The sequence below is a fragment of the Leuciscus leuciscus genome (assembly GCF_965113295.1).
Source record: "Leuciscus leuciscus genome assembly, chromosome: 2".
Taxonomy (NCBI): domain Eukaryota; kingdom Metazoa; phylum Chordata; class Actinopteri; order Cypriniformes; family Leuciscidae; genus Leuciscus; species Leuciscus leuciscus.
This window is the reverse complement of record NC_138726.1, coordinates 22,927,696-22,945,590: the sequence shown is the minus strand read 5'-3', so window position 1 is coordinate 22,945,590 and position 17,895 is coordinate 22,927,696. Positions and strand designations below refer to the sequence as shown.

At 37.2% G+C, this 17,895-nt stretch overlaps 1 protein-coding gene across 1 annotated transcript in view; it reads right to left on the bottom strand.

The window, feature by feature from the left end:
- Positions 1-1,170: 1,170 nt before the first annotated feature.
- The window catches only part of adam19a (ADAM metallopeptidase domain 19a), a 105,692-nt gene continuing 88,967 nt past the window's right edge, over positions 1,171-17,895 (bottom strand). Inside the window, exons 18-23 of the mRNA XM_082151747.1 lie at positions 15,338-15,446; positions 13,160-13,301; positions 9,511-9,604; positions 6,812-7,063; positions 6,446-6,627; positions 1,171-1,779 (exon numbers count right to left, since the gene is read on the bottom strand). Of these exons, the coding sequence (XP_082007873.1) occupies positions 1,728-1,779; positions 6,446-6,627; positions 6,812-7,063; positions 9,511-9,604; positions 13,160-13,301; positions 15,338-15,446 (831 nt within the window). The 3' untranslated portion in view covers positions 1,171-1,727. The remainder of the gene's footprint in view (positions 1,780-6,445; positions 6,628-6,811; positions 7,064-9,510; positions 9,605-13,159; positions 13,302-15,337; positions 15,447-17,895) is intronic.

The following is a 17,895-nucleotide window of genomic DNA, read 5'->3' as shown; positions in this document are numbered from 1 at the left end:
AAAAGGTTATTAATAACACCATTAAGGTCCTATATTGCCCTTTCAAAGCATGGTTCTTTATGGAACCTTATAAAAAGGGTTCTGCTATTGTTACAAGTTGAAGAACCCTAATTTGGTACTGTTTAGAACCATTTTTTTAAGAGTGATAGAAAGAAATTTAAACATGGTTTTCAAGGCCAAAATCTCTGCTGAAGGCCAGCCAGTCGATAAACATTTGAAATGGTCTCGTATATCAACAAACTCATACATACTTTTTTCTATTATAAATAAGTGAAATATGCATACAAAATCATCAAATTGCAATGTCTGCAAAATAGACTTGGATGATTCACAAAAAAAATTACATTCTGACAATGATTTAGTAAAAGTTATGCTGAGTTTAGGAGAATGCATTGATTGATAAGATACGCCAGCAGTTCATTTCTCAGATACATTATCAGTCCTTTCACAGAAACAGCACATGAATCTTTCCTTATAAAGCCTGTTTAGAAATGTTTTCGAAGCGCTCCCAAGGCTATGCAGAAGCACATTTATGGACTAATGTCAGTGCTGTAACAGTCTTCTCCTAAATTAGTCTTCAGTGACGGGTTTCCGTTTTCATAGCTGTCTAATCCAAGTCTTTGTCCAGGAAAACAGTTTTAGCTTATTTTAATAAACCTTTACTCCTCATTTATGCATTATAGTGCAAAAATAATTTCCAAACATTCTTAAGTATATCTAAATGGGGCTACACTTTATTTTGATGGTCCACTTTAGACATTCTACTAACTATAAGTAAGTTTGCAACTACATGTCAACTAACTATCATTAGAGAATTAGTAGACTGATTTCAGGTTAGTAAAATAAGTTGCAAAGTCACTTATAGTCAGTAGAATGTCTGTTGGGGGAGCATCACGATAAAGTGTTTAACTTTACATTAAGCAGACAGCCTACTAATACTCTGAGTTAGTAGACATGTAGTTGCAAACTTATAGTTAGTAGAATGTCTTAAGTGGACCATCGAAATAAAGTGTTACTCCATTTAGATATACTTAAGAATGTTTGGAAAACATGTCATTATTTTTGCATGATCAATTTTGCACCAAAATTACACACTTAACTTTTAGTTTAATTTTTGTTATTTTTTTTTCCATTTTTTCCATTATTCAATTTCCATTATCCAAGAACCCATTCACTGCAAATTCTTTTTTATTGACCTGATAATATAAAGAATGAGACCTGATGTAAAGTCTGCAATAGAGTGAGGACAACCACAACAACATGGTATCTTTACTAAAAAGGTATAACATATTTTATGTTCCAAACAAAAAATCTCATACAGAACAGTACAACAAATTAAACAATCAAGGCATTAAACAAAACAACATCTTTGGCACTTGACAAATAGATGATAATCCCAAAAAAATAAAATAATGTAAACAAGACAGAGGCATTACATTAAAACGCAACAACAAATAAGTACAAAAAAATTGCAAGGTGATAAAATGCGAGTTTTTGGCAATGTAATGTTCTATGCAAAAATGTCTCAGTCTGCATGTTTTAATGCAAAACCGCGTCATCTCTGCTGTGCAGAGACTGTATTTGAACGGTGGTTTGCGAGGCCTCATCCACGGCTCACCATGCTCTTCCATCCCTTGTGAGACAGCTCCATATAGTACCAGTCGTCAAGGGTCTTTATTTAGTGCAAATAGGCTGGCTGCAGTCTTTCAAAATGAATCCTGCAAGAGTCATTTTCGGAAAGGGGACGGAACTATGAGTCGTTTGGGTCCTGAAACAGGCCTGAAAAAAACCACAAAAAAAAAACACTAGTTATATCTAGTTCTCTGAGGTTCACTGTCAATAGATGCAATACTCTTTGTATAGAACTTTGAAAGCGAAGGTGTCAGATTCTGTGGCCTTTATTTAACCTTAAAAAGCATACTGAATCATATATGATACATAAATTACTAAGGCAATAAGTTACACCTGTTGTACACAACGTGCCCTCTGATTAATAGGTCATACTTTCTTGAAAAGTAAAAGGCCTTTTATTATAATTCTAACATCCACCTTCCAGCCGTGGTACATGTCTTTTGTAAATATATATACAGTATATATATATACACACACACTATATACACACGCACACACGCACGCACACACACACACACACACACACACGCGCACGCACACACACACACACACACACACTAACTATGCCTTTCTTTTTGTGTAAAAAACATGATTTAAATATGATACCCTGTTGAGCCTGTCAAAATGAAATGCAGTTTTCAGTATACACATTAGATTCCTCAGAGTCTCACCGTTATGTGTTGAAAATGAATGTGTCTTTTTATCACAAGATAGTGCTAAGCTTCCGCAGACACTTGGAAGCTGCGAAAAGATTTATCTTCACAAGCTGAAACTCTGTGAGATCCGGTTGTTCTTAGATTGGAGGAGCATGTAGTGCTAGAGACAAGCAGAACTGAGGCCTGGATGTACTGTATGTAGGTGCAGTCATTTCTGAAAATAAGTGCTAGACGGCTGCTTTTGAGAACTAATAGTGCACTAGCATTGGTATGGAGACTCGAGGAGAGAAAAGATTATTTAAACTTGAAAATGTCACTGCTTAGGAGATTCCAATGGGGCATGTGTAATTCCCCATAAAACCTACTACTGTATATAAATGAGTAAAAACCCATCCGAACGTTTGATGTGTAGTAAAAAATTCAGTCCTATATTTACTGCGCTCAAGAGTAGGTGGTGAAAAGAATCCCATAAAATATCCAAACCGCACGACTCACCCCCGACTGTTCAGCATGCTTATTTGAATCTAACAATGCCTCTGATCCGTCTGGTTTGGCAAAGAAAAACAAAGCATCACATAATTAGGATAGACAAGACTCTCACTAATTAGGACTGCCTTTCTTACTGGAGAGTAACTGTTCAATCAACTGCTAATGGTGTCACAATTTACATATTTTGCTGAGAAAATGAGTCACAAATGGCGAGTGGAAAAATTATGACGCAGGTGACTCCTTAATGTAGTATATAAACTTGGTTCATGTACCGTACATACATGTATGTACTTCTATGAAACTCAGTATATTGTTTTCATTGACCAGAACAAGTTCTGCACTGATATTCATTAGCTCCGCCCAACAGGAAAGTGGTCATTTTGGAATTTTGTGAAAAGGAAATGCAGTGAACATATAATACTCCTCTTAGGGCAGGGATGGGCAAACCCTGTCCTGGAGGGTAACTATCCTGCAGAGTTTTGCTCCAACCCTGATAAAACTTACTTGCCTGTAGCTTTTTTAGGGCTGTGTCCGAAATCTCATACTCTCTTGAACAGGTACTTACTTTGAATTAGCAATTACTTTTCGACCGCTAAAAAAGTATGTTCAATATAGTATGAGTGTGTGTAATATGAATGTCATCTAGATGTACTACATCCGCCATGTTGTCATTATCATGTAAGCGTCAGTTGCGTCAAGTCACTGCCACCGGAAGAAGTAAGTCATTAGGGTAATTTTTGCCAACTCTTTTATGACTACCATGAATTTGCACACTTCTTTTGTTACATACTGTTTTTCAACCTATTATATAGTAGGGTGGTATGTGATTTCGGATGCAGCCCAGAAATCCTGAAGACATTGATTAGCTGGTTCAGGTGTGTTTGATTTAGAGCAAAACTCTGCAGGACAGAGGCTCTCCAGGACCGAGTTTGCCCATCCCTGACCTAGGGGGAGTCATGTGATCGTCAACTTGGTCAACACAATGCCAAGACAACAGGTATGTTTACATGCACTAATTTTGTCAATCCGAATGAATCCAATCTGATTCCAGATTCTGAAAGCTCTGTTTATATGAGCCCTTAACTTTTCAATCCGATTCACATTTTGTTAATGTGCATTTATGTTTTATGAACAAAACTTAAGCACATGTTCAGAACTGGAGAAAGCACAGCTATTGGAGCAACCGTGAGCATAATTGTTTTTGCCTCGATGACAAAATAGAAAGCTGACAAATATGTCGAAAGAGTTTGTTTTTTTACAAATATTAATAAATATTCAGTCTCCGCCAATGACCAGTTCGTAATATTTAAAGCTGTTATTATAAAAGGGCTCTTTTAAACATACGCATCACAGCACCGTGCACGTGCACAAAGTTCGTTTTTCCTATTGATCGGATTATTTCAGGTCCAGTCCAATCCAATCAGACCAAATATACCAGCTCAATCTTATCGACTGCGACAGGGATGCCCAATCCTGCTCCTGGAGACCAACCTTCCTGCAAACCTCAGCTCCAACCCTTTTCAAACACAACTGAACCAGCTAATTAAGATCTTCAGGAGCACTTGGTGTGTTGGATCAAGACTGGATCGGAACTCTGCGGGTACCTAGAGTTCAGATCTCCAGGAACAGGATTGTGTTTCAATCCGATTGAGCCATCAGTACTATTTCTAATGGATTATTTGGGTGCATATGTAGCTGTTGAGGATGGTAAATTGCTAACAGATTCCGGATATCTCAAACGGCATTGCCAAGGTGAGGGATTAAATTAATGACAGGATAAAGGGATTAATGACAAAAAAGGGAAACAGGAAGAGTCTGATATCTTCTAAGATCATTGTCTGATTTAGATCAAACTGGTGTAGTTGGTTTGGGCATGGAGGCTGATCACATAGATGTAAATATTTTAGTGCACGGTCATAGCGCCACCAGCAGTCAGCATAAAGAGAGACACATACAACAAACTTTGAAATGTACCCGCTTAAATATATGTGGCCTCCGTGAGTTTTTTTTTTAAAGCCGCCAGTAGGAGTGGCCCGCAATCTCTGTATGCAGCTATATTTTAATGATAAAGTCACCATAAAATCTAAATGAACATCATTTTTTAATATAGGGAAACACTTTAGGGTCCAATTCTCACTATTAACTAGTTGGACCTTAAACAAAAACTAAAAACTAAAGTGTGACCAAATATTGCAGTATTTAGTGTAAATGAATTATCTTTGCACATCATTATTATTATTTTTTTTAATTCATGTGCCCTCATAATTGTTAATCAAACTAACTTCCCCTCCCTCTTGCAACGCATTTCTTCTCTTTTATGATGACGTGTTTACTGACGGGAGGACGGGACAATCTGCCACTCACAAGAGATTGCAACAACAGAAACGGCAAAGACCCATCCATCCAATCAAATCCCGATTGACAAAATCAAGTCCCGCCCTACATTTTTTCTTGTTTGAGAAGCCATTTCACTCGGTTATACGTCACAACAGGGAGAAAAAGTGTATTGCAACTTCCATTTCATGCCAATTTAAAGGAGACATATCTTGCTTTTAAATCGTTCCTTTTTACATATAAATCATACATTTGTAGTCTATATAAAGCGGAACTGCAATGCTTGGGTCTGAATTCCTCATTATTATAGCTCCACAGGCCCCTTTTATACCCTTTTTCTGATGTACGTCTGAGAGCAACTCGTTTTGGTGCGGTCTCTTTAAATACAATTGAGACACTTCATACCCCGCCCCCTCTCCAGGTTGTAGCGGTGCCATTCGGATCAACTCCACCCTGTTCGGCCATTTTTGTAGTTTGATAGCAGAGATACGATTATCTAGCGGCACAGAAACGTTTTATTCACACGTTATTAACAAAATGTCAACAACGGAAGACTTGTCCAGCCAGCCTTACATGTTCGAGCCAGAGTCGGAGCCGGAGCGAGATGAAAATGAAGACGACGAACCTGCAGAACAACGTCTTCATATGGATGTATCGCAATGGTGTGTTACTGTATTTACACATGAAACTTTGGTCTTCCGACCTTTTACCACCGTGTCGATTTATTTTGATTAATATGTGCGAGGGAGAGAGAGCAAGACAGCGTCTAGTTTGGAGACGGTGAAGTCTTGTTTACACTTTCGCCTGGCTCCGAAGAGAGAGAGTGCACGCGCGCGCGTTGCTCGTTCTTTCAGTTAAACATGCGCCCTGTCACAAGCGCGGCAGTTCATCTACATTAGACGGTGTAATGAAGCGTGTGGGTTACTACATCCAACAACCGAACATTTTAACTTACCCTCTCGTAACTTCTGCATCCTTTAGCTTGGACTACAAAATTGCAGCGAGAAATAAAAATGGCGGATTGCTCGAAGTGGTGGGCCGGAAGTCAATGTCCTTATTTGGCAGTTCCGCTGCAAATACTGTGACGTAATAGTTCAAAAAACGTCATAGAGAACAGAAAAATCGGAACAGGTTGAAAAATATGACCAAAACAGAATATAAAGATATCAACGAAGCACCTGAAGAGAATCATTTCAACTTTTCTGTACTTCTAAACACTCCAAATATACAACAAAATGCATTTAAGGGCTAAAAAAGTGGATTTAGCATGATATGTCCCCTGCCCTTCAAATGTTCTCGTCCTCACTTGAAGAACTTTTGATGTGTTTACTTACCGGAATGCTTTCAAAGGGGGAACGGCAGTGACCTTTCCCACAGGCTTGGGGCCGATTGCAGGGGGCATCATCACCATGAGCCCCCCACCGGAGGGTTTGGGCTGTGCTCCACGAGCAGGGCTGAGCGGAAGAGGCCTATGCGGGGGTGTGGACGGAGGTCTAGACTGTTTTTCTGATACCATCTGTATGAGAAAGGAAAGAGAAGTCAATAAGAAATTGAGGAGTGCTTCGTTTAGGATTTCTGACAGGTTTTCAATACAGATAACAGGGTTTATAAGCAGAATTTATAAGATGAGATCGTGACCCACTTTGGCTCCCACAGTGATTTTGATCAAACCAAAGAATTTGAGGACCCTGAACTCTCACCAGTGGTGTACGTGTAGGGTTGAGGGGCAGAGGCTTCTTGGGAGGACTGAGTTTCTGAGGTGAGGCTACAGATTTTGGTGTGCTGGGTGAGTTGGGCGGCTTGCTGATAGGCGGAGGAGGTCGAGGTCCTTTGACGTTGCTCAGGGATGGCGACGGAGCCGGTCGGAGAGGACGGACAATATTGACTAGCTGAGTACCGTTGGAGGCTGGGTTTGGCCTCAGAGGAAGCACCTCCTTACTGGTGTGAGGTAGCTTGAGAGGAAAAAAAGAAAGTGACGGGTTAATGGTGATATGATTAGAACATTTTAATATATTAAATCGTCATTATTAAAACATAAGCCCCATCACAAAATATCAAAATGACTGCACAAATGCAATGAACTAATGTCTTGATAGAGGTCATCGGGGTCATAAAAGGCATTTTAAACATATATTGCATCTTTATAAGGCTGTTATCTCTAAATAATGCTTTATTATACTTTTCATAATAACCCTAGCAAACTTTTTTTTTTTTTAAATGAATACTTTTATTCAGCAAGGATGCATTACATTGATCAAGTGACAGTAAAAACATTTATAATGCTACTGTGTATATATATATATATATATATATATATACAGTGCCCTCCACAATTATTGAACCCCCTGGTAAATATGATCAAAATTGGCTGTAAAAAATAAATCTGCATCGATTATCCTTGTGATCTTTCATTCAAAAAATGTGCAAAATTCTAACCTTTCATTGAAGTAAAAGAATTGAAAGTGGGGGGAAATCACATTATGAAATAAATGTTTTTCTCCAAAACATGTTGGCCACAATTATTGAAACCCCTAGAATTTTTTACGAGTAAAATATCTCTGAAGTATATTCCCATTAATATTTACCTTTTTTAGTACACCAGGGTGACTAGGAACATGAAACTGTCCAGCTATGACTTCGTGTTTCACAGGAGTTTAAATATGAGGAAACACAAAGGCCAAATCCCCTTAATCATCCATCACAATGAGTAAAACCACAGAATACAGTTCTGATGCGTAGCAAAAGATTGTTGAGCATCACAAACTAGAAAGTGGCTGTAAGACAATAGCTAAAGAATTGAAAATCCCCATTTTGACCATCAGGGCAATAATTAAGAAGTTATAACCAACTAAAGATGTTATGAATCTGCCAGGAAAAGGACGTGTGTCTATACTGTCTTAATGCACGGCGAGTATGAAAGTTTGAGTGGCCAAAGACTCTCCAAGGATCACAGATGGAGAATTGCAGAGATTAGTTGAGTCTTAGGGTCAGAAAGCCTAAAAAAAAAATTATCAAACAACCCCTACATCCCCACATGTTGTTTGGGAGGGTTTAAAAAAAACCCTCCTCGCTCATCCAAAAACAAATTCCAGCAAATTTAATTGTCAGACACGACTGGATCTTCAAACAACACAGGGTTCTGTGGTCAGATGAGACTAAAACAGAGCTTTTTGGCAGCAAACACACTAGATGGGTTTGGTGAACACAAGGATAAAAAGTACCCCATGTGTACAATTTAATATACCATTGGATCTTTAATGTTGTGGGCATATTTTTCTGCTGGAGGTCCTGGACTTCTTGTTCAGATACATGGCATTGTGGATTCTATCAAATATCAACAGATAAAAAATCAAAACCTGACGCCTTCTGCTAGAAATCTTATAATGGGCCGTGGTTGGATCTTCCATCAGGACAACGATCCAAAACAAACATCAAAATCAAAACAAAAATTTGTTGTGGAGCACAAAATGAAGCTTCTGCCATGACCGTCTCAGTCCCCTGACCTGATGAGTGGGCTGAACTGAAGAGAAGAAGCACCAACATGGATCTGGGAATCTGAAGGATCTGGAGAGATTCTGTGTGGAGGAATGGTCTCTGATCTCTTGTCAGTTATTCTCCAAACTCATCAGGCATTATAGGAGAAGACTCAGAGCTGTTATCTTGGCAAAAGGAGATTGCAAAAAGTATTTAATAAAAGGGTTTCAATAATTGTGGCCAACGTGTTTTGGAGAAAAACATTTATTTCATAATGTGATTTTCCCCCCACTTTCAATTCTTTTACTTCAATGAAAGGTTAGAATTTTGCACATTTTTTGAATGAAAGATCACAAGGATAATCGATGCAGATTTATTTTTTACAGCCCATTTTGATCATATTTACCAGGGGGTTCAATAATTGTGGAGGGCACTGTATAATATATATATATATATATATATATATATATATATATACATATATTTATATATATATATATATATATATTTCACATAAATGCTATTCATCAAAGAATCCTGAAAACAAAATGTACTTCGTTTTCAACATTGATAATAATAAGTTACTTGAGCACCAAATCATCATATTAGAATGATTTCTGAAGGATCACATCACACTGAAGACTGGAGTAATGATGCTGAAAATTCATCGATTTGCCATCAAAGGAATAAATGACATTTTATATTGAAATAGAAAACAGTTCATTAAAATTGATATTTCACAATATTACTATTTTTACTGTAGCCTCAGTGAGCATAAGAGACTTCTTTTAAAAACATTAAAAAAATTCTTACTAACCCCAAACTTTTGAATGGTAGTATACAGTACATATTAATGTAATAATTCTCATTAAAGATTATAAATGAATGTGACCTCATCTATAACATGAAATTAAAGTGTCCATACCTTAAGGTTAGCATTTCTGGATGGTCCCACCACCTTCAAATGGAAAGCATGGTTTAAGTGTCCATTCTTCTCATTTTCGATGGAGTCCTCATGTCTGAGATCACATATAAAACAAACAAACAAACAAACAACAATAACAAAAAACATACAAATAGTTTATGGAAGATTTAAAGGAAATTGATTCAGAACAGTATGTATAACAAAAAATGTGTTTTCTGTTTGTTACAGCACAAGATTGACTTAATTTAAGATTTTTTTTTCAATGTACCATAATTGTATGCATGTTATATAAAAAATAGATAACATGCGTGTATGTTTCTACAGTAACATCAGAAAGCATTCAAACCCCTTGGAGAGAATTTGTCAGGACTGAATTATTTATTGCATTTGACAGTATACCAAAAGGACAAAGTGAACATGTGAATTATTATGCATGTATGAAAGAAATCTGAAATCTAATATTGGCATTAGTATTCAGGGCCGTGTGGCAGTGATGACAGCAGGAGGTGTTCTTAGGTGTGATTCTCCCAGCTTTGCACACCTGGATGCTTTCTCATATTTGTCCTTGCAGATCCCCTCAAACTTGTCAGCTTGGTTGTGAAAGGTTTGACTTTGTCCACAGTATTTCTATGGCGTCATTTTAGCTGGGATTCTCAAGGACATTATTTGTCCTAAAGCACAGTATCATCTTGGCTTTGCGCTCCAGGCCATTCTGACACTGAATGAAGAATATTTTCTCTTGATAGAGGTTGTGTGCAGGTTTTCTTCAAGGATCCCTCTATTTTTGGCTCTATTCAACCTCTGTCGTGTTGCCTGCCAATCCTAAAGCCTGTTGCTGAGAATAACTCCCTCAGCATTATGTTTCACTGCAGCTGCACTTACTGTGGCTCATGGTAGTAGTCAAATATGCTTATGGTGCTTTGTGCTGTTACGCATTCATTCTTACAAGCAGTTCTTTATCAGGTGAAATGATCAGTTCTTAAAGTAAGAATGATGACTTAATCAAAAATTACACAAGAAAATGCTTTCCAACATTGAGTATGCACAAACAATTATTCTTTCTGAATTTAGATTAGTTCCTAAAATACATAATGAACCGCAATCGTGCCTGTTCCATCATCAGCTAACACTCAGTATGCCATATTAGAAGCTTAGTAAAAGTTCGGAAGTGTTAGACCTCTGTTTTTTGTTTTTTCTTAACTGACACAGATGTGAAACAGATTTAACCATGTCCATTTAGAGCAGCATGAGAGATGGAATTTCAAGTCTTACATGAATTAACTTAAAGGGAGAGTTCACCCAAAAATAAAAATTCTGCCATCATTTATTCATCCTCATATCGTTTCAAATCATGACTTCAAATCTTTCTTCATTCTGTGGGACATTAAAGAAGATATTTTGAAGAATGTTGGTAACTAAACAGTTTTGGTGACCACTGACATACAGGTTTGGAACAACATGAGGGTGAGTAAATGATGTCAGAATTTTCTAAACTAACCCTTTATGTGCAAAATCTTGCTTAACTGACAACTTTTTTTTATTTTTTTATTTTTTTACTGGCAATGAGAGAGTCCAGAGTGAATTTATTGGAACTGAGAAAGTTCAGATGAGCAGAAAGTGCTGGGAATCGCTCCGTGCCAAGCAAAACCACTGACTAGAAGAAAGCATAATACTGCACCTAATGTGAATAACTCTGTTTTTAACGACTGGTAAGGGGAAAATTCAGAGTGAAGTATCCTCAGTTATCTCACTACAGCAAATGTGAAGAGAGATCACATAATTAGATTTCAAAGGATGCTGACAGCTGAACTAATCACAGATTTTTAGCTGGCTGAGATGAAAGACAGGGTTCTAGCACTGCCTCTGTAAAGCAGCTACTGTTATAAGCAGGTCACAAAACAATAGTTTGAAAGCATTGAAACATAGACTGGTAGTGTTTGAAATCGATTTAAAAAAAAGAAAGAAAAAGAAAAAGAAAACAAAAACTTGGCTATAGATAAGGGCAGGGAGAACCATTGAGGAAATATTATATAAGGGGCCAGATATTATTCTTAATTGTGTGAATGAATAGAAGGGGTTCTTGTCTTCAATAGAGCAGAAATACATGACCACCGTATTCAGAAAAAGAAAAATATATATACATAAAGCAAGAAATTCTCTTCAAAGTGGATTTGGCAGCTTGGTTTGAGAGAAGAAATGCGTTACGGATCAAAGAAAGATTGACCAATTCACCTTTTTTTCCCAAATGTATCATCTAACAAGTCAGTGGTATGAGCAGCTTCTTGAACAGAGGAATTTAGATATTGGATATAGGAATGATGAGGACATTCTTGAAAAACCAATACCTGCTGAAGAAATATGGCTTCTATTATAATGGCATTAATCTCCTGAAGAGTGGCAAAGCCTCGGGAATGGATGGTTTTCCAACTGAATTTTGAACTGCAGTTCCAGAAAAGAAGTCCAATCACAAAAGCCATGACATCTATATTGCTTAAAAAGAAGATTTCCAAAAGTATGATTTCTATCAGAGAGGACGTAAAGTGTTTTGATCCCATTTTCTATCAACCTTAGCTTGAGAGCCCATTTATACTGACCCCAAAGTAAAGGCTAAGTACATTCCATAGAATTTTTTTTATTTTCTACTATGTTCTAATTTTGTAGTTAAAATCAATGTGTTCATTCTAAATATTCTTTTAAATGTCTATTTCTGTCATCCAAATTGAGTAGCGTATGATTTTTTTCTTCACTTATTTGGGCATAACATCAATAGCTGATCTAAAAAAAGCAATTCAAGTCTTGCTTCAATCAAAGCAAAACATGATTTAAATGTCTCCAGAGTCTACTCACCTGAAGTGAGTTATTCATCTGAAAATTTTGATATTAGATATTAGAACAGCCACACAATCAAGTGGAGGCAGTTTTTTTATCCGAGAGAAATATCCTTGAATAAGATGAATGAGCTTGAAGAAAGAATTTAAGAATTTTTTTTTTTATCACTTTTATTTCTAGGAATTGAATAAATAAAAACTCTAGAAATCAGTCACTCCACAAATCTGCACGAAGAATTACTTAGCATGCCACAGGTGGTACTAGTCAATGCCATCGAAATTGCTCACTTCGGTTCAGTTATTCTCTCACTCACAGCGTGAATTCAATGGGTCCCTCCTGGAACCAAATACCCAATTTACCTAAACAGCCAGTTGCAGGATGAATGGCTCAAAACTTCTTCCATCTGATGACACCGAAGGCCACCTCTAGCAACCTTGAATGACCAGGCATGTTTTTTATGGATGCAATTTCAAAGAACTGAGTTCTTTTAAAACTTCAAAGACATTTTTGGAGGTTTTTCTCTGCTGTGCGGTACAAACACAAACAGGTTTATCTTTCTAAAATCATGTCCAATCAAATTAATTTGTATAATGGGACTAAATTCTAAGATGATCAAAAGAAATAGTACAGATTGAGCTTGATACAGGGTCTGAGTACTTACTGTATAAAAATATATATTTTTTAGCTTTCTGCTATTAATCCATTTTAACTTCTATGAACCCATTTTGTAATTACACTGTATAAGTGTGTGTGTGTGTGTGTGTGTGTGTGTGTGTGTGTGTGTGTGTGTGTGTGTGTGTGTGTGTTTCAACAGTAATACCTGCTGGCTTTGCTCTTCTCTCTCTGTGTTCTCCACTTGTGGTAGTAGGAGCTTTTTATCCTGATGCAGTAGAAGGCAATAAGTACAGCAGGAATAAGCACTAGAAAAGCAAAGAGCAGCCCAACAACCAATCCCATCTGACCTGAGGACAGATATAGAACATACAACGACTGTTAGACAATGGTCAACAGCAAACACAATGAGAAGTGCCTGCCAAATATCTGCCACTCTGAATAATAGATCTGGTGTGCACTGCATTCACTCTACTATAATAATTTCTATGGCTATGTCCAGAATAGCAAACTACCATACTACTGTCTCTACTATACTACTTTAAAGCAGCATCTAGCATATGAATAGAATAACCAACTGGCTTACTGCATTTCTAAAATGTGCAGCACACAACCAGTAAATTCTCTCTTCAGCAATGCAATGCAATTTGACGTTCCATTTTCAGTGTGACTCATGAACATGAAGGATTATTAGCTGTGATTTTAAATTTTTACTTTACTTATTATGTTACCAGATTGCCAAAAAGTAAGCCATTTATACACATATTTAAATGCAAAAGTAAGATTTTTGAAAGAAGTCTCTCATACTGTCCAAGGCTGCATTTATTTGATCAAAAATACAGTAAAACAGAATTTTTTAAAAATATTATTACAATTTAAAATAGCTGTTTTCTATTTAAATATACAGTATCTTACAGTATCTTAAAGTCCCCCATTAAAGCTTTTAATGTTGTTTATTTGTCTATGTGGTGTTTTTTCTCCTTAAAACTGCAGCGAACCAAAGACAGTTTAAAAAAAAAAAGGTTTGAAATCGCTGGTGTTTCTGATGTCACAAACTACCTTTTAACCAATCACGTCAATGTGTGATCGTCAACGAGTCGATCTCTGAACTGGTGTGAGTGAGTGAGTGGTGGCGGGGCTAATTTGCATATCCATAGAACTGCGTATACTAAATGAGACAAGGGTGTAGTAGAGTTATAAATTAAATATAGATGGATCTTTATAAAGTTACAAAAGTTATTCAGTCAAAGGCAGTGAGTGGCTTCTTCGTCCTTAGTTGTTTAGTTAACATTAAAACACAGCAGCAGGTTCATTAGGCTGCGGCCCCTTTAAGACCGAATGCATGGATCAATATACTGTTACACAAATTACTCAACTGTCTATGTTCATTTAAGATTTAACCAACTATGTTTACTAGGATACTCGCCAAGACAGGCGTTTTTACATCATTTTGTGTGAATTTGTTTATTCAAGCGCAAGACGTGAAAGAATTCAATTCAGCATTCAAATTCGACAAGGTTGTCTGGGCGTGCGCTTTGGATGTTTGTGTTAATAAAACTTGTTGACCAGCAAACATCCTATTATAATGTTGGGAACCCCTCGTTATACATAAATCACGTATCCATTCAAGTTTTACTTGCATATAAGATTTAGTTTTAATCCAAATGCCTGTGTGATGAGTGAACGATCAGCGAAGATGCAACCAAGCACATGCAACAGAAGTGCACTCCCTCCTTCTCTCTCTCTCTCTTTCTTTCTTTAGCTTCAGTTAACTTTAATAATACATGCCTCATTTTACTTTCTTTGCCATTGCCATATTCGACCGTCTGTGCCGCTGTGCGCTCAATCCACTGCGTGTTTTACGCTTATCAGCTCGCACACCACAGCTATATAGGCGTTACTATATTTTGTTTATTATTCCACTAATAAGATACATTTACTTTATAGACAGTCTATAAGTTCATTTAGTTTTAATGGCCCCAAACTTTTGAACGGTAGCGGGTTAAGTGACAGCATTATTGAAATATTTAGCATATTTCATACTGTTTCAAATCCTTTTTTTAAAAAGAAGAGCAGGAAGTGTAGCAGATACAGTCATATATTAAATGAAATGAGTAATGCATTCAGAAATTCTTAAAAGCTCTTGAAATGTTTCAACACAGCAAAGATATCATTGTCCTAAGTTCTGTGAAGAAAAGCTGAACGGTAGAGATTAATGGTCATGGTGACATCTGATAAGAGGTGTGAGGAAGAAAGGGAAAGTGAGAAAGAGGGAGAAAGCACCCGACTGATACAATCTCAGATAAATCTATCTATGAGATGGATTAAAGAATAGAAGAGAAATAAGGAGAGGCCCATGTGCACTGAAAGCTGAAGGTGAACTCACTGTCATACTGCACAGGTCCACTGTCCACACTTCCCCCGAGTCCTGGTTTCTCACAGAAGGGGGGAGCCCATCCACGGTTACAGTGGCAGTTCCCATTGCTGTTACACAACTGCATGCAAAACAAAATGACACAGGAATTAGGGCAAATGGGAATTTCTATCTGGAAGGTTTGGGTGTAACTTTGCCATGCCTTTTTTAAGGTAAAGTGTGTCGTTTCTGCGACACTAGTGGCACCAAGCGGAATTTAAAAAATAAAGCATATTTTCAAACTACCTCGCAAACACCCATTTCGTACGTCATGCCTCCCACAACAAAAAAATCTCAAACCGCTCTCACGGGTGAAGTGAAGGATGTCTCAACGGGTAAAGTTAGGCTACTTCTAAAGGTCAGACGTATTAGGAATACTAATATAGACTGTCTAGACTCTAGAGCGAACACGTCTTATACTGTTATAAGACGACTGTCTTATAACAAACCCATATAACATACTGTATCAGCACCAGGCTGTCATGTTCTGTTTTCATGGACTCTTAGTTTGTATCACATTGTTTTCCAGTGTTTTGTTCCTGTTTCCTATGTAACTGCTGTTTATTTGTTGTCATGGTGACTAATTATGTTGCACACCTGGTTCTGGTTAAGTTTGTCATTAAGTCCTGTGTATTTAAAGAGGTCATGGCATGTTTTTTTTTTTTATATGTTCCTTGATGTTCACTTACATTAAGGAACCGTATGTAAGATTGTGGCCAAAACTGGTACTGCAATCACTTTCAAATTACTGTAGAGCAGTGTATCCCCTCCCCCTCCCCCCTGACTCGAGGTTGCCAGCAATGTTGTTTTCGTCAACGATGACGATAACGAAATTATTTCGTTGACGCACCTTTTTTTTATGACGATAACGCAACGATGACTAGCTAAAAATGGCTCTAAGGTGACTAAAACATGACGAGACGTTTTCGAGTTTTCGTTGACGAGACGAGACGAGACGGAACGAAAATGATTATAAGTCTGACGTTCACAATGCATGTCATTTCTTCCTATTTTGCGTGAAATCTGTCTGTTTTGAGCTAAAAAAGTATTTTTTTTGTTTTGGGTACGCCCACCACCCGGCTGCCGCCATGCCGCGCACCAGATTCCACCAGTGTTGCCAACTTAGCGCCTTTGTCGCTATTTTTAGCAACTTTTCAGACCCCTTTAGCGAAATTTTTTCAAAAAAGCGACTAGCGACAAATCTAGCTACTTTTTGAACAAACCTCGGTAACCTCAAAATGTTGCCAGCACAGTCCTGCGAGCGCGAGGTTTGCTTTCTCCTTGCCGTCACAGACCTCTCTCTGCGTCTACCCCGTTCAGTGAATGGCTGAGAGAGGATCAGCGCAGCTAACAGACGTGAATGAGCAGTGTTGTTTCCACGGACTTATCACTTATCTTTTGTTTTATATTTAAAGAATTTAGTTTGACCATTTTATTTTATTGTGCTTATCTTGTAATACTCACTATCTAGTGCTTTAGTTCACCCAGTTCCCGAACTCTCTCAATTCAGATAATTTTACACATATAAAAAATAGTCATTCAATAGCTACTCGTTCTATTGTCTGACAAAAAAAAAATATAGTAAAAGAGAACAGCTTTATTGGACATTCGGCTATATTATATTATATTATATTATATTATATTATATTATATTATATTATATTATATTATATTATATTATATTATATTAAAATACAGTATGTGAGCATGATTTTAATGAGAAAAAACATTAGGCAGGCAGAGCGCAAGTACGCCGCGATGAGGTCATGAATATGCTAATTGACGTATGACGTCATCTAGCTACATTTAGCGACTTTTAGGGGAGGCGTTAGCTACTTTCCTTTGAAAATAGTTGGCAACACTGGATTCCACACAACAACAACACACCTGCGGCTGCGGCTAGTCACTCGCCACACATCTTCGATATGAGGCGCCGGACTGGAGAAAAGCGAAACGAACTGCGCGAGCGAGCGACAGTGCGCGAGAGAGACCGAGTGTGTCTGCGCGCGAGAGAGACCGAGTGTGTCCGAGCATTAGTTTAGTAGGCTAATTGGTACAAAGTAATATATCATTATTATATAACTTAGATTATAACATCACTTATAACATAAATGATTATTTAACTAATTATATAATAAAGCCACAATTGCCAAAGTAAGAATGTTTTTATTCCTGGCTTTTTTGGAGTAAAACAGTGATGGAATTCCACTGTTACCACTTTATCTGTGTGTAATGTTGTAGTAGCTCAAATTGAATTGAGTTACAACACTTGAATTGCAACACTTGCTACAACCTGTCAAACCTAAGCCCATTTCCAATACTTTTTAACCTAAATTAATTTGTTAAAGACTACTTTTTTTTTTTTACTAAAATTGACTAAAACTTGACTAAAACCTTTTTGTGTTTTCGTCGACTAAAACTTGACTAAAACTATCAAGTTTATAAGTGACTAAAATGTGACTAAAACTAAAAAGCATTTTCGTCCAAAAGACTAAGACTAAGACTAAAACTAAAAGGGCTGCCAAAAACAA